The 23,764-nt window shown below is 35.7% G+C and overlaps 1 protein-coding gene and 1 long non-coding RNA gene across 9 annotated transcripts in view; both read right to left on the reverse strand.

The window, feature by feature from the left end:
• LOC137487925 (uncharacterized) overlaps window positions 1-3,770 on the reverse strand; it is a 67,315-nt gene extending 63,545 nt beyond the window's left edge. For all 4 annotated transcript variants that reach the window (XR_012392229.1, XR_012392231.1, XR_011006738.2 and 1 more), the window contains exon 1: window positions 3,254-3,770. This is a non-coding gene — a long non-coding RNA (uncharacterized lncRNA). The remainder of the gene's footprint in view (window positions 1-3,253) is intronic.
• An 826-nt stretch (window positions 3,771-4,596) lies between these two features.
• On the reverse strand, window positions 4,597-22,896 carry mchr2 (melanin concentrating hormone receptor 2). Of its 5 annotated transcripts, none has more exons than XR_012392219.1 (6): window positions 22,579-22,896; window positions 18,226-18,435; window positions 15,537-15,731; window positions 10,972-11,091; window positions 8,025-8,432; window positions 4,597-5,704 (listed from the first exon to the last, which is right to left on the reverse strand). XR_012392219.1 is itself a non-coding variant. In XM_003201663.7 (5 exons), exons 1-5 carry the CDS (start codon window positions 22,794-22,796, stop codon window positions 8,120-8,122), a joined length of 1,056 nt encoding a protein of 351 aa, XP_003201711.2. In that variant the 5' UTR covers window positions 22,797-22,896; the 3' UTR covers window positions 6,719-8,119. The 5 variants fall into 5 exon arrangements, 3 of the variants coding, with proteins under 3 accessions (XP_003201711.2, XP_073782295.1, XP_073782296.1); XR_012392220.1 differs by lacking the exon at window positions 22,579-22,896 and adding an exon at window positions 21,813-22,097; XM_003201663.7 differs by lacking the exon at window positions 4,597-5,704 and having other exon boundaries at window positions 6,719-8,432.
• Window positions 22,897-23,764: the final 868 nt, after the last annotated feature.

Genomic DNA, 23,764 nt, shown 5'->3' on the forward strand with positions numbered 1-23,764 from the left:
TGCAATTAGGGAGAAACTAATTTAGTTATCAATATATAGTGTGATAATACACTCACCAGCCACTTTATTAGGTACACTTGTTGCTTGTTAACGCATTTGTCTAATCAGCCAAACACATGGCAGCACCTCAAGGCATTTAGGCAAGTAGACATGATCAAGATGGTCTGCTGCAGTTCAAACCGAGCATCAGAATGGGGAAGAAAGGTGATTTAAGTGACTTTGAACGTGGCATGGTTGTTGGTTCCAGATGACCTGGTTTGAGTATTTCAGAAACTGCTGATCTACTGGGATTTTCATGCACAACCATCAGGGTTTACAGATTGGTCTGAGAAAGAGAAAATATCCAGCGAGAGGCAGTTCTGTGGGCGCAAATGCCTTGCTGATGCCAGATGTCAGAGGAGAATGGCCGGACTGGTTCAAGCTGATAGAAAGGCAACAGTAACTCAAATAACCACTCATTGCAACTAAAGTATGCAGAAGAGCATATCTGAACACACAATACGTCCAACCTTGAGGCAGATGGGCTACAGCAGCAGAAGACCACACCGGGTGCCACTCTTGTCAGCTGAGAACAGGAAACTGAGGCTACAATTTGCACAGACTCACCAAAATTAGACAATAGAAGATTGGAAAAACATTGCCTGGTCTGACGAGTCTCAATTTCTGCTGCCACATTCGGATGGTAGGGTCAGAATTTGGCATCAACATCATGAAAGCATGGATTCATCCTGCCTTGTATCAATGGACAAGCCTTGGCACACTTTGGGCTCATTAGTACCAATTGAGCATTCTGTAAACGCCACAGTCTACCTGAGTATTGTTGCTGACCATGTCCATACCTTTATGACCAATGTTTACCCATCTTCTGATGACTACTTCCAGCAGGATAACAGACCATGTCATAAAGCACGAATAATCTCAGACTGGTTTCTTGAACATGACAATGAGCTCACTGTACTCAAATGGCCTCCACAGTCAACAGATGTCAATCCAATACATCATCTTTGATATGTAGTTGAAGGGGAGATTCGCATCATGTATGTGTAGCCGACAAATCTGTAGCAACTGCATGATGCTAGCATGTTAACATGGACCAAAATCTCTGAGGAATATTTCCAGTACCTTGTTGAATCTATGCCACGAAGGATTAAGGCAGTTCTGAAGGTAAAAGGAAGTCCAACCCGGTACTTGTACAGTGTACCTAATAATGTGACCGGTGAGTGTATAGTAATATTGTGCTTCTTGAACAAAAATTGTTTACTGACTCTGCAGTGCAAGTACACCAAAAAGCATATTATAGGAACTATGACAAAATTTACTATGTTGTGAAGCTCCTTATATCGTTCACACCAGCACATGATCACATTCTGTTTTGAGCAAGTTAGGAATAATACTTTATGAACATTTGAGCGTGAAATTTTTGGGTAAATAAGGTAAATCTTGTTTAGAAGAATAAAAGATTTCTAATGTGATTGGAATGATATGAGGCTAAGTAAATGATAAAAGAATATACATTTTAAGGCAGACTTTAAAGGTATAGTTCAGCCAAAACAAAAAGAAGATATTTTGAAGAAAGCTGGAAACCTGTTACCACTGGCTTCCATTGTTCACCCACTAGAAGTCAATGGTTACAGGTTTCCATCTTTCTTCAAAATATCTTCTTTTGTGTTCAACAGAATAAAGATACTCATAAAGGTTTGAACCCCCTTGAGAGCGAGTAAATAGTGAGCATATTTTCATTTTGAGTGTACTACCCCTTTAAGTTTTAAACTATTTTTTAAAACCTAGTCTTTATCGTCCTCGGTGCACAGGCCTTTATCTAAAAAAATAGCACCTGTAAACAAAAGTCTTTTAAAATTAAAGGGTAATAGACTTAACTCTACCAGGCAAGTATGCCTATGGCAGAAGCGTTTCGACAAGATCCATAACAACAGGTTAAAGGCAATGTCCACCCACACTGATTCAATTAACTTGCAAACAAACACTGATGAGGCTGTTAAAACGACTTACAAGATGACAACAAGATTACATTTTTCTCCCCGAGTCTATGAGTGGAAGAACGCTGACATTTATACAGGCAAACAGAAGTGATAGATTGAGGTCAGATGGAAAAACTGTGTCTTGGTTTGTCGCATTTTCAGCATGTGTTGATCCATCTGGAGTTGTGGAGGCTGGATAATCAGCACAAGCCACATGAGCATGTGCCGCGTTTGTGGGAGCGGGAAATGTGCAATGTGCACCATGCTTTTGCATAGTCGAATCACAACTCGGTCGAATCAACATTTTTGGTCCACTAAACATCACGCTTGCCTCACACAAACTGAGAGTAGTTCTGATATGGAAGAAACTATAAATTATTTGTACTAAATTAATCTAAAAACAAATAGGCAACCACATTAAACGTATCTCTTAAAGACATTTTTCAACCAAAAATGAAAATTCAGTCATTACTTAAGCATCATGTCATTCCAAACTATTTTCTTCTGTGGACCATGAAGATTATTTGTGAAACTCATTCAATCCATCTAGCATTATGCAATAAAACTCACACAACCTTTAATCCACCTGGATAAAAAAAATAAGCTGTAAAAACAGTTCAGCTTCTTGCACAAGTTCATAAAACCTCATTGTATGCTTTATGAATCACCAAGGATGATGGATTTAGCTTAAAAAAACTTATTTAAAGTTCTAATTATTATTTTTCTTTAGGGTTATTCACCTTTATTATGATATAGGACAGTGGAGATTTCAAACATCAAAAGACCTTGAGCTAGGAATCGAACTCAGGTTGCCTTTTGTGCTAGATGTCAGCGCACAGTACAACTAGGCTATTGGCGCTGACTTAAAGATCTATTTATGAAGAAGTGACCTACAGCCTGGTTTCAGACCTTTAACTAACCTACATGTAGCTGTCAATGTTCAATGTATTTAAAGACACATTAAGTGTTTAAAGTGTTTAAATCGAATGTATCGAAATTTAAATATCTAAAGGATGGGCAGGCTTTATTGTGATGTTTTCATGCATTACAATTTGTTTTTGATGTGTTTTCCCTTTCGACTTCAATATAGTAAAAGTATTTGTAACCCCAATTTTACTACAAATATATTAAACTAATTGGTTACCATTAATTATAATTACCTTACTTGTATTAAAACATGGTTCATTTTTAAGTGATGTGGTAAAACAATACTGTGAAAATGAATTTGGTGGAAGTGTTCATACGATGTTAAACATTTAAAACAGTTTACTCACCTTTGCTAAAGCTGTCCAGTGTTTCACTTCAGCTCATGTGCAGGTGCAGTCGCACATTCACACAATGCTTAGGCCTTCAAAGTGTAACGGCCTACATACTGCAGCGATTCAACAATGAGTTCAATCTCTGGGTCAAATCGACTATACTTATGTTTTTCATTCTACACTTGCGAGACTGGCAGATTCACATACATTCCACAAACACAAAAGCACCTCCAACTTGAAGAAATGCTCCAACTGTGAGGTATTTCGTCGATTTCACATCGAAATGTATCACAGCCGGGCTCGGCGCGGTTCCCAAGGGTGAAAGGAAAATTAATTAAACGCGACTCTACTTCGTGCTCACACTTGTCAGCTTGTATCTCAGCCTTTTCACCACCCTCGCCGCACACATAGCGAGAAGCCTGTTCCAATTAACAAAGAAGTTGTCAGGCCTTTGAATCTCGCTTGGCTTCTGCGCGTGGTACCCGCCCGACAAACAACAGGCTGTCGGGAAACCTGCGCGCACCACTGCCTCACAGGCGAAAACCTGTGCTTATCTTTTCACACAGGTTTCGCCATGTACAGACACGTCCGGGAATATTAATCTTACAAAAAAATATGTAGTTAAATAATTCAGGTCATCAAAGTGCGAAACTGTCAGTGCCAACTAACGTTATAGCTTTTCAGTTCCAAAGGCTGGTGCTTGCTCAAAGTTCATGGTGGAAACAGATTGAAATCTAGTTAATAATCTAGAACGGTTAACACAATATAGTTAACCTTTTTTAGACTATTTAATATATATCAATTCGTTTAAATCAATAAAAAATAGATCAAATTAGGCTTCTAATAACAAACATTATATTATATAGACCTTATAGGTTAGCCTATATAAGAAAGCAAGGGGAAAAATAGAAGTAGCCCAAACAGTAGATTAATGGAAAATTAACCGGTTTAATTAGCCTGATTGAAGTGTGAAGACTGATTAACCACACTTATAGGTTTATGTAATATACCTATATGTTGATTATAGCCGTTTTTGTTGGATAAAGTATTTTCAGTGAACTGTTATGATAAATTAAATATAGCAAAACCATAAAAAATATTATTAAATATGTTTATAAAATTCTTGGCCCACAGACAATTATGATCACAACAGTCTAAGCCTATAGGCTAATTGAACAGCCTTTTCTGATTTAAATAACTATATTTCGTAGATTAGTAGACGGGATTGGTATTTTACCTCGTTCGTACAGCATTTGCAAACTCTAAGCTGAGAAAATTGTGAGCACATGCCCTCTTCTGGTGAAAAATCAAACTAGTTTTGTGGTAGCCCATGAAATATCAGTGAGAGAGCACATGCATTGATAGAAATATATGGCATTTTCAATTTATTTACAATGACACAAAATATCAACTGATTTATTGTCACGTGTACACATTCATTACTGAAAAAAATTACTAATATGCCACAGAATGTTCAATTTAAAAAACAGCACACTTCAATTCAATAACTCATATTTACAATAAAATAAACAATATTTTGAACAGACATAAAAACAAAAGCCTGTGTGAAAAGAATGACACAAACAGACAGTCAATCTGCTGAGGTGGAAGTAACAAGGTCAGAGCCATATGAAGCAAGTCACAAACAAGGTCAAACAATGTCAGAACAACAGTAGCAGTAGTCAGTCAGCACATTCAGAGACCAGACTGATGATTCAAAGTTTGAGAAAAAATAAAACAATACAGAAAGATCCAGGGCAAAGACGTCTGTACTTTATTTATTTATTTTTTCATCTCATTTTTGTAACAGAGCAACCAACAATAGACGATAAAGCACCCTGCTGCCCAGGCAGAATCTCTATTACAACCCTGGAATCACTGACAAAGCCAACAGCACAACAGTTTATGATTTATACTACTCTATTGAATAGTATTATTGAAATGCATGGTCTCAACAAGCTATGTTGACACTGCGACACTAATATTGACAAGTATTTGAACACATCGGTTGGTATTTTGCTTCTGGCTGGTTTACTAGGCCATAGAAGGTATAACTGAAAGACAGACAGGGAGTCACTTTCCAGCCATTGCCACAGGGCATGCTTTAGGTCAGATGGGATTTCAGTCTGTCTCTGGTCTGGTCAGAGATTGATTCCTCACTGCGAACAGATCTCTGCATCTTTTTCTGTCTGGTCATTGACCTCACTCATCAGAGCTGCCAGCTACTACATCATGATGTCCAGTGCACACCAGACAATCCCAAAATGCCTTTAAAGCATTTCTGCACAATGGCAACTTTCTGTCCCGTGCTGTATTGATTTGTCTTGTGTGTAATAGTGAGAATGCAATGCATTCATACACGATGAATGAAAAAGCATGCTTGTGGGCTTCAATATATTCTGTTCACTGCAAAATAATCTTTAATCGCATTTCTGGTCTGCTGAATTCTCAGTGATAAAAAACCAGCTGAAAATACATTAAAGAAATGTCACATTTTTAAAATGCCACATCAAGAACAAAATGAGACAACATAGCCATAATATAGTGCAAGACCACAGCCACAGTTGTGTACTTGTGTACCCTAAATATTTAATATAATAATCATATTAAGCCTCATAAATGCACCCTCAAAACAATGAATAAATTAATTCACAATGCCATTTCAGATGCAGAAGTTTAATTCAAATGTGAGAAAATTATATTAAAATGACATTAAATATTGCCTGTGTCGTTCGTATGTCCACTAAGGCTTTTCATCAAGTCTGGACTCTTTACTTAGATTTTATTGATGTTTCTTCAAGCTGTATTTTGGGTTATGATGTCATAATTGAATTTATGTATTTTATTTTATTATTATTGTATATTTATATATTCGTTTTGCTTATTATTATTTATTGTAATTATTTTATTTATGAATTTATATCTATCTATCTATCTATCTATCTATCTATCTATCTATCTATCTATCTATCTATCTATCTCTCTCTCTCTCTCTCTCTCTCTCTCTCTCTCTCTCTCTCTCTCTCTCTATATATATATATATATATATATATATATATATATATATATATATATATATATATATATATATATATATATATATATATATAAGTCAGAATTATTAGCCCCCATTGGAATTTTGGAATCTCTTTTTCTTTTTTAAATATTTCCCAAATGATGTTTATTGGAGCAGGGACATTTTATCATTATGATTATCATTATTATCATTATGTCTGATAATATTGTTTTCCTTTTTTTTTCTAGAATAAAAGCAGACTGAACTATTTTATGAACCATTTTTAGGACAAACTTATTAGCCCCTTAAAGCTAAATTATTTATTGATTGTCTACAGAACAAACCATCGTTATAGAATAACTTGCCTAATTACCCTATCCTGTCTAGTTAACCTAATTAGCCTAGTTACGCCTTTAAATATAACTTTAAGCTGTATAGAAGTGTCTTGAAAAATATCTAGTAAATTATTATTTAATGTCATCATGGCAAAAATACAAAACATAAGTTTCTAATTTATTCTGTCTTTCTTTAGCATTGCATTGTTAAATAGGCATTGTCTGTTGATTTGGTTCAAAGTGTTTTATGATTACAGTTTGTCTCAGTCACTTCGGTTCATTTCTCAGATCAGAATTGAAATTCTCAAAACTACCTGTTAAATCTTCACATCGTGTAACTTGTGCACATCAGAAAAGCAGTTTCTCATTCCTTTGAACAAGTTGCAAATGTTTTTGTACATCCATGATAATGACTGTGCGCAGATGTCTGCTGTTACCTATACATTATCAATTGCTTATGTCATGTTGATCAAAATGTTAAATAGTCTCACCCATCACAGTTTAATCCATTGTTCATGGCAAGTCTTTACATGCAAATGACTGAACAAGTTGTCATAATATTTTGTCATAATGCATTTTTTCATTCAATTAGACTTTTTTTCTAAATCTGTCTACAGTTGGTAAATTTCTCCCACATAAATCTAGATTTTTAGGTCTAAAAGGAGGTTGTGCTATGTTCACATTTCTATTTTGTTTTGTTTTTTCTTTGTGCTATGCGGTGCTGTATTTTCCTTTCTGCATCACAATGACATCATTACAGTACAAACAGTAAAAAATATAAATAGCCATCAATCATACCAGGAAAGCCCTCCAGAGTGCACTATAGTATTGACAACATTGACAACCAAGTAATTTGACTGTCTTATCGTAATTCTGACAGCACTGACTTGTTCATTGATACAGTAATGTAGTTTTGAGAGATGAACTAAGGATTTTGAGCAAGAAGACTGGCTTTTGCAGGTGATTCATGCTGTTTTGTTAGTTGTACACAGTGTTTTGAGAAATGCACTTGCTGTTTTGCTAATTTTAATTCTGATCTGAAAAATGTGCCAAATTGACTGAGAAAACTGTAACAGTTAAAATGTTAATAAAAAGATGCAAAAAAAGACATTAAAATTATGATTAAAATAAATCTGAATTTGTGTAAAATATGGGCAAAAATGGGCAAACTCAGTCCCTGCATTAAGTTTAAACCAACAACTCATACCCAGCATTTTTGTGTATTCATGACATATATAAGAAGATTTTTTGAGATTGTAAATTACTAAAATTAAACAGCAGAGGGAGCTAAGACATCACAATACTTACAACACATTCACAGAATAGACCTGCTGTAAAAAAAAGAAAAGACATGCATTCGTGCACATATTAAACACCCCATGCTTCTGTGTGAGATACATTCTATCAGGTAAAAAGAAAACAAACAAATTTTTACCCAAAACAGCTGCCTTTTACACGAGACCAAAAAAAGCCTCATGGATTCATCAATCCACTTCCAGCATTATCTTGTGTTTCCAGTGTGAATTCTGTTTAAAAGCTGGAGCGAGGAGCCTGGATTTCTCTTTCCACACTCGGCATGCTTGGTGTATCTCGACAAACCAGCCGGTGGCGGAAGTGTCCGCTTAGCAGGATGTAGATGAAGGGGTTGATGCTGCTGGCGGCGTAGCTCAGACACACAGACAGGTAGTAGCAGGTGTGGTATGCCAGCGAGGGCCGAGGAACACTCAGGTTAACCAGCTGCAGGATGTGGTATGGCCCAACACTCACCAGGAAAACCGCAACCAGGACCAGGACCATTTTAGTCAGGCGGACCACACGCTCCCGAGGCAGGCTGGTGTTGTACCTAAAATAAAGTCATAAATGCAGGATTTAGTCACAAATTTGGTTAAACTGGTTATATTTTATGATAAATATTTATGAATACATTAGAAAAGGATATCATGTGAAAAATTGAAATTATGTCATCATTTTATCACAATAAGATGATCAAAACCTGCATTATTCAATGGGAAGTCAATGGGAACCATAAATGTTTGGTCATCAACATTCTTCAATATATTTTCTTTTTGTGTTGAGCAGCAGAAAAAAAAAGTCACACAAGTGAGGTTTTATAAACAAACTTCGGTAGGAGCATGCGCAGATGTTTCAACAATTCTAATACACCATTGACAATCATTCTATTATCCAATCAGCATTAGACCAAACCAAATTTGAACTACCTGCATTATCTCATGACTTTAGTATCCACCTACCACCCTGACACCTCACCTTTTAAACATTATCTACCTGGGAGGGAGCATTATTGGGCCGGGCTAGACACTTCACTTGAACCCCAATGTCTCTCCCTTTCCTGAATAACACGAGTGCTCAGGGCCCTCTCTCTGGACAGCACGGTAAATATGCTTTATTCTTTAAACCCGTGGTTCTCAAAGTGGGGGTCGCGGGACAATGAAGGGGGGGTCACTTGACGATTTTCAAAAATTAATTTTTTATTAGAATGACCATATTTTATCCATAACCTACCAAAGAACAACATAGTATTTAGTAACATTGTTAACATAATAATAATAATAATAATAATAATAATAATAATAATAATAAACATTAAAACCACATGCAAATAAAAAGCCACCAGTCTTTCATTTTTTTGCAAGCTCTGGGTGATTGCGTTATATTAAAGACGATGCAGCACATTAATTTAATGGCATCAGGTTAAATTTTTTGACACCTTTACAGCACTCACATCCATTAAAAATAAATACAGGCCACAACTGAACATGGAGGATGGTCTATGAGTGATGATCTCCAAAATTAAATGTTGAATAGATTTGGGCCTATTCATATGTGTGCATCGTTGTGTTTAAAGTTTATATATTTATAACCACCTCAGAGAATATTGGGTGTCGCAAGTCACTGGCAATGTTATTTTGGGGGTTGCGGGATGAAAGGTTTGGGAACCTCTGCTTTAAACATCTGTATGTGTTGTGACGAGCGTCCCAAAGGATCATCAGCGTGGCCCAGGAAACTAAGGAGAAACACCTGCAAGCCCTCAACTCAGACTGATCGGCCCCAGCTGCAGCCTGTCAGCCGGCTTGCATTTAAACTGCAGCAACACAGCAGAACGGGGAGAAGTCTCTCCAGGAGAACAAGCACTAACTCGCTCTCTCTCTAATTTCCCAAACAGCAGCTGAGAACCTGCCGGAACCACAGAGGCACTTCAATAATCCACTGTCACACTGGGAAAGGAGCACAAAGAGCACACAAGCCACCAACCTAAACTCACCACTGGAAAAACCTGTTGTAAATAAACCACCCTCCGGGGCACTTATATGAGCTCTCACTTGTTGTGTGATTCTTCTCCCCGTGACAGTGTGAACTCGTGGTGTTTAGATTGATAACAGGATGAGAAGGTCATTATAGAATAAATATATTGTCAGATATTTAACAGATATATTTTCTATAAATTAACATTTACAGCAAAATTTTAAAGAATGAAAATTTGTGTTTCACTGCAAGTTAAGCTCAATTAACGGAGTTTGAAAAAAAAAGTCCACTTGTCAATTCTTTTCTCAAAATTAGGCTACAGTGACATTTACAATGGAATTGGATGACGTGTAAATATCATTGCTGACAACTTTCTCTTTATGAAATTACATAGGGGTAGCTCACACAAAAATGCCAATTTACTCTATTTACGCGTCCACAAGTGGTTCCAAACCTAAATGAGTTTCTTTCTTCTTCTACAGGTTTGCAGCTTTCTTCAAAATATCTTCTTTTAGGGGTTAACAGAAAAAGTAACTCATAAAGGTTTGGAACCACTTGATGGAGGGAGAATAAATGAGTAAATGATCACAGAATATTCAGTTTTGGGTATCCCTTTAACCCCTTTGTTTCATGAAAATATTCATTTATTCATTAATTTTCTTTTCGGCTTAGTCCTTTTATTAATCTGGGGTCGCCACACCGGGATGAACTGCCAACCTATCCAGCGTATGTTTTACGCAGCGGATGCCCTTCCAGCTGCAACCTAGTATTTGAAAACACCCATACACTCTTGCTCTCACACACATACACTTCGGCCAAGTTCGTTTATTCAATTCACCTATACCATGTCTTTGGACTGTGGGGGAAACCTGAACACCCAGAGGAAACCCGGACACGGGGAGAACATGCAAACTTTATTCATGAAAATAAAATGCCACTAATTAAAGTATAAAACCCAAACAAGAGAATGAAATTAAATTAGCTTTAATGCACAAAGTATTTATAAATATTATGATATTCTACAATAAAAAATCTATTACATTTTATTTACAAAATAATAATAAATTAATAAAATTCTCAGAAATTCTAAGTCATCATTCAGGTTGTGATGAATTCACCTGTGAGCCTTTTTGTTCTTGCGATACATTCTCCAGGTGTAGCAGAGGATCAGTATGTAGCAGGTCAGGATCAGAGGTAATGGCAGAAAGAAGGACGTCACAGTCTGGTAGAGCGTGTACCTAAACATTTATGAGCAAGAAGAGCATTAAAGGTTCATGAAACCCTTCACTACAATGGTATTTATTTATTGTTTTAACACATTTATGGGCATTGAGCATCAATTAAGACAAAGTTAGTGTCTGTCAGCTTTAATTGTGGGTAAAACCGGATTATTTTAAGCTTTTTTCTCTGCTAATTCCTCTGGGTTTAAAATGGTCATTGGGGCTGGATAAAAATCATTGATTTAGCGCTCGACCCCTAGTGGAGAGAAGACGCGTCGGTGTCTCATTTTTATTTACAGATTGAGATTTCTTTTGCTATGAGAAGACCCTACTTCTTAATTATTCATGAAAGCACGTGATGCTTTCTAATGACAGACCTGCCAATCTGGGAGACCATGCACAGCATTTATAACCAGGGATTCAGGAGGAGAGCAGTCCACCACCTTAACAGAACCCGGCATACTCACTTAAGCTTCTGTGTCGATGTCCACCTTTTTTATGAGTGCTCTCTGTGTACATGTAAACCTTGGCTACTTACATTTTTTTTTTTAGATTAATAGATTGCATACACATTTAAGGTCTTCATATTAACATGATTGTGTTTACAGTGTTATTACAAATTGTGGTTATATGATTTTGTATATTTTAAGTTTTTACAGATAGTGCCGGCCCATATGATTGAGGGGCCCTAGGCGAGATAAAAAAAAAAAAAACAGCAAGAAAGTACAAAAATATACAAATTTAATATTTAAGTGTATACATTTTTTTAACATATTTAACCTATAATACACATGTAAAAATATTTACTCGGATTTAAACAAATAGGTTTGCAAAGTATTGTAAAGTATTGCAAATGAAAGTGCAAGAGTGTTGTAAAAATAAACTGTATTTAGAACAATTCACACACATACACTACGGATAATTCAGCTTACCCAGTTCACATAGCGCATGTCTTTGGAATGTGGGGGAAACCAAAGCACCAGGAGGAAATCCACACAAACATGGGGAAAACATGCAAACTCCACACAGAAATGCCAACTGACCCAGCCAAAGCTCAAACCAGCAACCTTCTTGATGTGAGCCAATTGTGCTACCGGCTGCGCCACTGCTGCATAATATATATATATATATATATATATATATATATATATATATATATATATATATATATATATATATATATATATATATATATAATAGGGCATTAAATTACACTTAAAAGGATTGAAGTTTAACTTTGACTAACCCGCCGGTTGTACACTACCCACTTCCATGGGAGTTGCTTGTTCTAACAAGGGGGCATTAGGCCTGCAGCTGCAGCTAGAGTAGCTATTGAAATCAGGGGAATGAGGTTTTATCTTTCATCCATCTTATTTACAATATGGGATATTTTTTATATCTGCACAGCACTTCACTAACTGGCCTCTGTTACACTCACGCCCTAAACCTGCTTCCCATCCAGGTAATGGCATCAATGTAACCTACCAGTCCTACATTTCCTACTTGCTATGAGCTGGTATCGAACCGACGATTCTTTGCATGGGAGTCAGTTGCTCTAACAAGGACCTATCTAAACTCCAATACACCAGCTAAATCCTGTCTGATTTGTAGTCTGAATTGGTGAGTCAAGTGACAGTTGCTCGCCCGCTTTTTTTCAACAAAATCTCACAGCAATTCAGTTTTTGTTTCAGTCTCTAATTTGTATGAAATTGTATGATCTCATTCGTACAATTTAGTATGCTCATCATCCAATGATGTTGATGAACTTCTTTTTAAAATCGTACATTTTCATACGACTGAACTCGACTTTGTACGAATTAGACACTAAATCGATAAAATGTAAAAGCGTTACATTTCCTTATGAGATAAGGCTGCTATTCCACAGCTTTCCAGCCATGCACACCCCTTTCCACTTCTGTGGCAGCAGTACATGCCCAAGATGCATTTTTTTTAAACAATTCTGAAGTAGACGTGAACTGAAAGTGGTGGGTTACAAGACCCTTTCAACCCTCTATAATTCATCTCAACAGCAGGTTTCACTCCACCTGCTTTAATTACAAAAGAAGCATGGACTCCTCTGAACCTCAAACTGTAAATCCAATTTTCTGGAGAAAAAAAAATTTTACTGACAGAAAAGTTTTTATTGTGTTGCTTTAGATGTCTGCAACATGTGTCCCTATGCCAAATGATGGCTATCAAAGCAGATAGCAAAGATAACTTCTTTTAAAAAAAATCATAATACAACAAAAAGTACTGCTCTGGAAAAAGAATCAATAAAAATTTGCAGGCTTTCATTTCTCAAAAAAAAAAAAAAAAATGCACAAAATGGGCCATTCACAAAACGCATTTCTGTTCTTTCATGTTCAGTAAAAGGTTATGATAACAACTGAGTGATTCAGCAGAGTTGTCAAAGCAGAACTAAGAATGAATAAGCATTATCAGAACTGTGCTGTACGAGGAGAAAGCGTGTGCATTTGGTGCCCAAAATTCCCATTTCTTTTCAAATATTTATATGTTTAATTATTTTAATAATTTGTCACTCATTGTCATGGATCACAAGATGTTACAGGCCATAATAATGTTATGTTTCTGTAAAAAAAGTGCCTTACATATTAATCGTCTGTGTGGATTTCTACTTAATTACTATGTGTGTATGGATGTATATTTGCACATGTTTGTGTATGTATGTAGGTATGTCGTCACCTTAGAAGTATAAGGTTCTATCTGACATTTTTGTCAAAATGTTTTTTTAAAAACATAAATGTTACACACATACAGTTTGCTGTGGAAAGCAAACACTTCAAAGCTCAATATCTCAAAATCATTCAGAACGCAGATAGAACCTTATAATTCCAAGGTGACAATGTGTGTACGGATATGTACAGTTAAAGTCAGAATTATTAGCCCTCCTAATTATTAGAGCCTCTGTTTATTTTTTCCACAATTTCTGTTTAATGAAGAGAATAGTTTTTTTCAACACATTTTTAAACACAATAGTTTTAATAGCTAATTTCTAATAACTGATTTATTTTATCTTTGCCATGATGACAGTGAAAAATATTTAACTAGATATTTTTCAAGACTATACAGCTTAAAGTGGTGACATTTAAAGTTGTGACTAGGTTAATTAGGTTAACTAGGCAGGTTAAGGTAATTAGGCAAGTTATTGTATTACGATGGTTTGTTCTGTAGACTATCTGAAAAAATTCTTAAAGGGGCTAATATTTCTTTCCTTAAAATGTTGTTTAAAAAATTAATAACTGCTTTTATTCCAGCTGTAATTAAACAAATAAGACTTTCTTTAGAAGAAAAAATATTATCGGACATACTGTGAAAATTTCCTTGCTCTGTTAAACATAATTTGGGAAATATTTAAAAATAAAATTCAAATGAAGGCTAATAATTCTGACTTCGATTGTATACTGTATTGGGTAGGTATATATACTGTACATGTACTGCGTGTATATGCATATTATTTTCTATAATATTATAAACTGTAAATATACTCTGTATTTAATATGTTTGTGTTTAGGATGTGTTTAAGGTTAATTTCTGTTAGTTATTTGTCATGATTGTATTATTTGTGAGATGGCATGGACTTTGGCACCGCTGGGGTGTGGGCTGGGGGTTGAGGAGTGAATCTTGTTTTGTTTATTAGATGCTGTGACCACTCACATGTAAAATCAAAAAAAATAAATTATGCTTTTATGTATATAAATCAAAGCCCTAAGTAGAAATTTTCCTAATTCAACAACACTGAATAGTTGTTTGTCCATTTTGTGTCCATATTAATCCCATCAGTTCTATTACGGTATCGTGCTTCTTTTATAAATTGTTGGAATGATCTCACTCAACTATGTCACTGATGAAATTTGAAGTAATGAATAATGTGAGAAATTATTATTATTATATATATATATATATTCTCAAGTTTTTCTTCAAAACATAAAAAAAAACAGAATTTATCACTGATCACCAATAGTGTTTTTATCTTGATTTCATTAGTGCCATGTATGAGTCCAAAGTTGAAATCTGTCAATCGTGTAACCATAAAACCCTTCTTTCTAACCTAACAGAACTGACAAAAAAACAGCTTCAGATGACAAATAATATAGACCTTAAATCGGTTTTTACATTTTTAAAATTACTTATTTTAGACAAAAAATAAATAAAATAATAATAATAATAATAATAATAATAATACATTAGAGTTTCTCCTGAAGCGGATATATTATACACTATTAAAAATTCCTTACTCTGTTAATCGTCATTTGGGAAATATATGAAAAAAAAAAAATAGTCACATGACGGCTAATAATTTTGAATTCAACTGTACATTAAAAATAAAAAAGAAGAATTATTTAAATAAAGTATATCTACATAGAATATCTCCTTTTTACCTTCTTTAAATGCACTGTATCTTTAATTTCTGAATTTGCCATAAGAAAAGCAGAAGCTTTTACCAGAGCACTTGTTTGGGAGAGACCAGGTTAAGTGAGCAGCTCTCCAGACCGTCCCTGAAGCGGATGACTTTGGCATGAACCCAGGCCGGCAGAACCATGATGAAAGAAGCTGCCCACACAAACAGGTTAATGCGGATGGTCCTGGATCTGGTCCTGAGACTCAACAAGCGAAATGGATGAACAAGAGCCAGGTATCTGCAGAACATCAATCAATGAGTAATACAGACCTTACAAACAGCAGCATTAAGCATTAAATGACATCGAAAGAGAAAATGCGAAATAGCTCCCATCTTTTCTTGAAAAAACAAAACCTTTTAACATTTACTAAAGCACAAACAATGTTGTTGATAAAAGAAAAATACAGCTGGAAATGAGCTTTTTAAATCGTGTTGTGCTGAGATGTGCTTTGGCATTTATGAATTGAGATGATCTTCTTGAAGGTAACAGCGACCCTCTTTAAAACAGAAGGAAACAGAAACAGATTTTTTTTCTTCAGAATCCTACTTTTTAAATCTGAGAGGGTTTGTGAGAGAAACAAATGTGAAACAACAGGAAATATAGCACTCCTTACTAGCTAAGGAAGCATAAAATAGGTCAGTACAAAAGCAATTTGTGACTTTAAATTACTTTTGTGTTGCAAAAGATGCCAGTAATATAAAATTTTAGCATCCCATTTCTAAAAAAAAAAAAAGAAAGAAATCCAAATAATACGAATGATGCATCACTCCCTATTCATTCCCGTGTTATATTTTTTTGTAAATAAGTATTATAATCATTATTAGTAGTAGTAGTAGAAGTGGGGGCAGCACAGCAGCTCAGTGGTTAGCACTGTTGTCTCACAGCAAGAATGTTGCTGGTTCAAACCTTGTCATTTCTGTGTAGACTTTGCATGTTCTGGGTTTCCTCAGGGTGCTCCAGTTTCCCCCACAGTCCAAAGACATGCACTACAGGTGAATTGAATAAACTAAATTAGCCGTATTGTATGTGTGTGAATGAGTAAGTGGGGTTTCCTAGAAATGAGTTGCGGCTGGATGAACATAGGTTGTTTTCCTATTTGATGCTGCTAAGACAGGAATACACATTTGTTTCAGATTATGATTCATTGTTTTTAGTTTGTTTTTAAAATCCCTGTTGTTATTTCTGAATTCTGATATTTCACTTTTTGAGTTGCACTGCACTGTGGTTTTAACTATTGTTTTTAATTGTGCTAATGATTTTGCTGGACTGATGTACAGTATAATTGTGATAAGGGTGGCCTCTAATGGTGAGAATACAGTGTAGCAACAATTACCCTAGTAGCAAAGAATTCTAGCCCAGATTTGGCATAAAGCTGGCACAGCAGGCATTCATCTGGCACTGGCATACAGCATGTGGGCCAAACATGGCCCGGGTTTGGCAGAGGTGGCACCGTCTTTAAGGCGGCACACAAGATTTGGGCCAGATGAAAAATGTAGTATTTGGCCCAGATTTAAAAATTTGATAAGTGGGCCATGTGAGTTTGGCCAGTCTTGACCCACATTTAAAATACACTAAAATCATTTTTTGAATAAAGAAAAAAAATTCTACCTATCAGGTCACTTTGAGAAAAAGCGTGTCCAGAGTGTGCCTAAAGCGCATCACTCCATGGGTTTATCAATTTCATTGCAATCGTGACACACCAACCTATCTGACCCAGTTTAGGCCCAGTTATGAGTTATTAACTTGGCTGAGACTTGGCCCAGATATGGTCTGTGTTTGGCCCTTGTCTGGAAGCCAGATTCGGTCCAGTCATGTACCGTAATTCACTGCGGCATGTGGGCCAAGCAAAACCTGATTGTGTGGGCCAGAGCTGGGCCAGAGAAATTTTGCTATATGGGTAATAATTAGACAATATCTGATACACTGATGGTTTTAGGTTCGTGCAACACACAATCAACACCAACAAATAAAAACGAATGCCCGTCCCAAATAAAAATTAAAAAATAGCTCATTTCCAGAGAATTGTTCAAAATAAAAATCTTTAGCAAACTTATGCCTTTACAGCACAAGCTAACAATTCAGTTATAAAAATACACTCATCGGCTTTATTGAAGCACAATGATTATAATTCATTCTTAATCTTAATACTGTGATTAACTGCATACACAAAGCTTTGACTGAAGAAAAGAAAATAAGAGAAATGAAAAGACAAGAAAAGAAAAGCAATGGGAAGATTTTTAAAAGCTAATATTCTATGTGCTTCAACATCAATATCCTAACCCATAATCCTGTTTTATGTTCAACCATGAATATCATAAAAGGCGAATGAAACTGACAAACCATTAATATCAATCAATTGTATTTTCTGTAAAATTTTTCCTGTCAGACATTCAAACACTGAACCAAACGAGCCGCAATCAAGTTTCACACGATTAAATGAGACAGCACAAGGCCTGTAAATGCTCTTGTTTGAGTATAAAATCCTTATATTGACAGGGAAAATAATGTGAAAGCATACAAATCAGTTTTGATTGGATTTAAAATGAGAATTTTAACGCATTATATTTGCTGAAGAAATACATCTAATGTTTATTTTATTATAGCAGGTTATCTGGGCATCTCATTCTACATGAAATGATGATTTGAATCACATTATTTGACAGTAATTACATTTACAATGCTTTAATAGTGAGGGGAAAAAGTAAAATAAATTGACTGTTGACGTATTCACCTGTCCAGACTCATGGCAGTCATGACTGCAGCACAGGCCACCTGGTTGCAGTTGTCCAGTGAGGTGATGATGGTGCAGAGGCTGCTGCCGAACACCCAGTGCCCTCCACGCGCCCACTGGTGAATCAAGAAAGGCATGACAATCACGTGCACCAGATCGGCCACAGCCAGGTTCCCGACATACACGTCTGGCACTGTCTTTTTGGCAGACCTGCAAAAAAGAAATTGTAGTGATGTCTTAGCCCTTGGTGAGACAAAACAGCAAGGTATTTTGTGAAGAAGAACTAAAAAGTGCAAGCAGCAATAAACATGGACAGCAGACTGAGGTCAGGTCATAGCTGTTTTCTCAGAGAAGCAGTGAAATCACAGTGAAATCACTAAATTGGCTCTCTAGCGCTAATTAAAGGGGCTTTTTGAAGGTTTGAGAAAACCTTGTTATTATTGACAATAATGGCCATTTAATAACCTGCAGGAACAATCTTCTTGTGCTAACACTTGTGCACACATTACAATGCCACTTTTATTAAGACTTGTATGGCTGTATATAATTTAAATTATGTGTCTTACTGAAAAGTACACCGTTTTTGACATCAATTTGTTGACAAATCTGTGTTTACTGGTGCTGTCAATAGCTATTTTTACACAACTCCCTTAATCTGGCTCACACAATCAGTTTTTGCTTGGCCCCTATGGCGCAGTGAATTCAGTATATAACTGGAGCAAGTCTGGCTTCCATACAAGGGCCAAACATGGACCATATCTGGGCCAAGTCTCAGCCAAGTTAACAACCCAGAACTGGGTCTGAACAGGGTCAGATATGTTGGTGTGCCATGCCTGCAATGCTATAGGCATGCTATAGGTGTGCTTTTTCTCAAAGCAACCTGATTTTTTGCCTCAAAATAATCTAAATGGGTTTAAAATGTGGGTCATGATACACCAAACTTAAGTGGCCCGCATTTTAATTTTTAACATCTGGTACAAACACTACAATTAATATCTGGCTCAAGTCTTGTGTGCCGCCTTAAAGACGGTGCCACTTCTGCCTCTTTTGGGCCATGTTTGGCCCACATGCTGTATGCCAGTGCCGTGTGAATGCCAGCTGTGCCAGCTTTATAGGCCAGAATTCTTTGATACCTGGGTCTGAAATTAAAAGGCTGCTGCTTTTTGTTATTTTGTAATTTTCAGTCAAAGGGTGATATGATGGCTGTTGTATGACATCAATAGTTTACTATAGTGAGGCGAAAACAATCAGAGATGCCTGTCGATAAATATTTTTTTTTTGATTCTCGCCCCGTTAGCACTAATGATTTTGAGGGTTTTTGTAAATTAAGAAAAAAAAAATGGGTGATGATAAAAGAGCATACTTAACAAAATTCTATTCACTAAAAAAATGATTGGATTTACTAAACTTTTTAAAGGTATCTGCTTGGAAACAATTTATATGCACTAAATTTAAGCAAACAAATAAAGTTGATCAATAATAAATTAACTTTGTTTAAATTCAGCCCATATAAATCTAAGGCAACCAGTTACCTTAAAAATATTGTGTAATTCCAATGAATCAGTTGTTTTGAATAAGTGTTCCATTGATTTAATAAAGGACTCAAGGAACATTGAGTGAGTCCATGATGAGAAACAGCAAAGACAAGGATGCCATCTTAGATTGAAGCAAACATGAAGCCACTAAAGGAGAGAGTTGTGGAGAGACCTGATGATTCATCCGCTTCACTGCGGTCAGTAAATGCATGGAATGTAAGTTAAATAGAACTTAATATGTTGAAAAATCAATGTTAGACCTCAACGATACAAAACATAATTTCCAAACATGGAAAAAAAATGTGGCCAGTGAAAATGCTTCCTTGGTAAACTCTAATCCAATTAATAAACACTTTTCTTTAGTTTCTAGTGTGCTGAACAAATTGTATTAGGTACAGTTTCAGTTTCATATACGAGCCTGGTACATTGCAGCATGATTAAAAACTGTTTTTGGCACAGAATTCTGGATTTGACAACTGTGTAGTGCCATATTGGTAGATTGTTTGTATGTTATGTCACTACTCCATGCAAGTAACTCCATAGCTTGTTATAAGAGGAAATGTCTGATCATAAGAAAAGAGAATCATTCAGCTTGATAGTGGAAAAGTGGCTAATGTCATTCATTAACACAACAAAGATGATGTCAAGCCCTGCTTTGAGGTAAATAGAAATAATGCCTTTTCAATAATATATGTATTATGAACCTCCAGATGTCTTTCTCTGTCTTCCTCTTCCACTGTTGAGAGCAATGTTTAAATATGTGTCTTCTCAAAAACAAAACAAACACACAACAAATGATCAGATCTTAGCAACATGGATACATGCACAAACTGAATTTCAGCATCAGCATCATGTGTAGTCCTGTAAGAAACCATAGTTTGAGTTTAGTCCACTGAGTTAGTCCATTTCCACCGTAGAAAATGTCTCTTTCTGTGTTAATTCTATTAATCATTATTAGCATTCAATTGATGTGACATAAAAATGAAGAAAGCCTTTTGGGTTGTCATGTAAATGTCACATTTTCCCACCAGAAACACATCAAGTCCCTAATATATAGGAAGTCAGTAAAGAGCAATAATGTGCAAACAATGTTCCCCCAATGACAAATTCTTAAATAAATGAGTATTTCACACTGGTAGCAGTGCAATATGGCTGCTACGAGTGTAATATTGCATTTATACAACAGTTTAATGGCATAATCTTGTATATTAAAAAGAAAATCCAACAAGGGAAGTCTAACTACTTTGTTTTGCCATTCATTCACATCTGCAGCTGGTATCAGAACAGCAAAAGCCATAGCTACTTTAAACATGTCACTTTAGAGCGAGTATTTAAATGATTCTATAATATCTAAAGTGCTGACAAAACAGGTGATTTTGCTCACATTTTAAGATTATAAGGCTGAACAGCATGAAGTGCCATCAGTCTACAGAGATTCCCCAGTATATCTCTGTTGCAACTGAAAGATCACAATAATTAACCCCGAAAAAGTCAAAGCAGTGCAAAAACTACCAGATTACTATTTTGCTTGTGATAAGGAGAAACACTAAACACATGCGGGCATTTATACTTTTTTTCTGTTTACTGAACTTGTCTGCACTAATGAAAATAGGAGACTCATTAGAAAAAACAGATGGCCAACCCAAAATTAACTCTGGGTTATACAAGAGTGGCCAACACAAAATACACATTCCTGATATGGGAGTTCCATCTCAGTTTATATTTTTATAGTACTGTGACGGTTGGGTTTAGAGTGGGGTAGGAGTAAAAAAAACAAAACAATTGATTGGGAAATTTAATAGCTTATATAAATAATAATTAGAACAACTACTGTTTTTACAGTACTGTAACAGTTGGGCTTAGGGTTGAGGTGGGGGTAGACATTAATAAAATACAATAAATGGAAAATTTCATAAATAATGTAAATAAATCTTGTTAACTTTCGTCTGCATCCATATCCAATCTAGCAACAACCATTTCAAACTCAACACAGAACAATTACTATGGTATAAAAGCAGCACTACAACATACAAAAGAGAGAGATCGACTTACCAGTTTTATAATGATTTGATCAGCTGTGGTTCAACATTACACTGAATGTTTCTCCTCTAATAGCTTATAATGCGGTCTATGTTGCCATCTTGTGGATGGCGCTGTATTTCCCAAATTATAAATATTTAAAATGGGTATTATCCATATAAATAAACCGTATAATTGCAATCTAAACAACTATTCTCATTTAATATGCCTTAAAAGTACATTATGTTTTCCAACAGCTGCAATATTTGTCAAACTGTAGTGAGTTTATTAATCTGCTGTCACTCTATGTGGGCGGAGGGATACAGAAGGGTTAAGAGGCTATAGGAGTTCTGAAATCAGCTAGATTCAGAGTCGAGAATCAGACAGAATTGTTGTATAAATCAACACAATCTCACAGCAAAAAAAAGCAATCAATCATTTTTAGTGCCATGGTGTACAGATCACAACTTCCAGATCAAAATCATTCAGATAATTTCATCATATAATGGCATTGAGATCAATAAAAGTAATTTCCACAGTAAATTAAATTGTTCACAAATAAAATTAATTTTGCTTGAAAAGTAAATCAATAATTAATGCACAGTGGCAAAATCACATTTTTGTTTTCATTCACTCAGATTTATTTATTAACAACATTTTCAAAGGTATTCATAGAAAGATAAAGCATCATTAAAAGCCTTAATAGACATGTTATCGATTAAATTAATTGATTTTTAACTATACAAACAAACATAAAAAGACATGAGGCTTAAATTTCCTCATGGACACGTAAACCCACCTTAGAATAGTCACCAAAACCAGAACATTTCCAACAAGCCCGGTGGAGCACAGAAATCCAATAAACGCGGGAAGGATTTTAGTTTCGGTGACATGAACAATATTATAATACTCGTCAGCTGGATGTCCTGCTGTAGTCTCATTAGCGCACGTGCCGTTCTCCAATTTCAGCGTAAAGTTCCAAACAACAGGTTCCAACAACTCCACCATGGCGTTCATCACTTGCGCTACATTCTGCTCGCCGAAAATGCGCTGAAATGGGGTATCTCCACGCGTACTTGTATATCCATGTCGTGGGTTTCAGCGTCTTGATCACACTAGATAATGCGCCCTGGGGTCTCCGGTCTAACCAGAGCGCGCGCAGCAGCACCTTCTGAAGAGCCCGTGACGCATAGCAGATCCATGTAACTGACAGGTACAAGGCAGTTGACGAGATTTTATAACACATCCGGTCTCTCTTTTATTTTAAACTTCAATTATTTGCATTCAAGAGTGAATATAGGACAAAATGGCAACTCTAATAGTCTATATCCAAATATATTGTGTCCTCTTTATTGTATACTGTAATCACCACAAAACGTTTCTTAAATGTTACCCCAGCTTTTACAAGGATAGAGGGCTAGACTTGCGTTCATTATTCAAGCACACATTTGATTTAATATTTAACCCAAAATTAATCTTTTATATGTCATGATCAAAAATTGTTGAATTCACACTCAGGTGCTTTTAAAATATAAAGATATTCATACGAGGAAGACTCTAAATGCCATCTGATATCTGAGTGTCTATGCTCAATCTCCTGTGTGGTTCATCATGTTTATGTTGATCAATAGGTTATTTTCAGTTTAAAATTTAATAAGTTAACATAAGAGGCTTTTTGATCTGAACTCCTAGTATGTGCACAATAAGTACACTTAATAAAAGTATACTAAAGCGCACTTCTATTCTGCAAGATAGTGAGCTCAACACAGCTAAAACATGCATAAAGAAAACTGATGCAAGTTTAGCAGATTTATAATGCCACAAAATGGCTCTCCTTAATCATTATACAGCCATAATAGATTTGGCTTGCATGCTACATTTCTCATCATTGCATGTGTTGGTGCTTCATTTAGATCTCTTTTATATCACCCTATGAATTCATTAGCAGATAATCTACATTTGACATTTTTACACGTTGCACATAG

This window comes from Danio rerio, chromosome 16, assembly GCF_049306965.1.
Source record: "Danio rerio strain Tuebingen ecotype United States chromosome 16, GRCz12tu, whole genome shotgun sequence".
NCBI classification, from domain to species: Eukaryota; Metazoa; Chordata; class Actinopteri; order Cypriniformes; family Danionidae; genus Danio; species Danio rerio.

What these genes read in the sequence shown, in the direction of transcription:
- mchr2 (XM_003201663.7), bottom strand. Translation starts at nt 22,796, where the DNA reads ATGAACGCCATGGTGGAGTTGTTGGAACCTGTTGTTTGGAACTTTACG. An exon ending in TCTCCCAAACAAGTGCTCTG is followed by an intron (nt 11,092 to 15,536) that starts GTAAAAGCTTCT and finishes ATAAATGTTTAG; the next exon opens with GTACACGCTCTACCAGACTG. An exon ending in AAGAACAAAAAGGCTCACAG is followed by an intron (nt 8,433 to 10,971) that starts GTGAATTCATCA and finishes ACTTTATTTTAG; the next exon opens with GTACAACACCAGCCTGCCTC.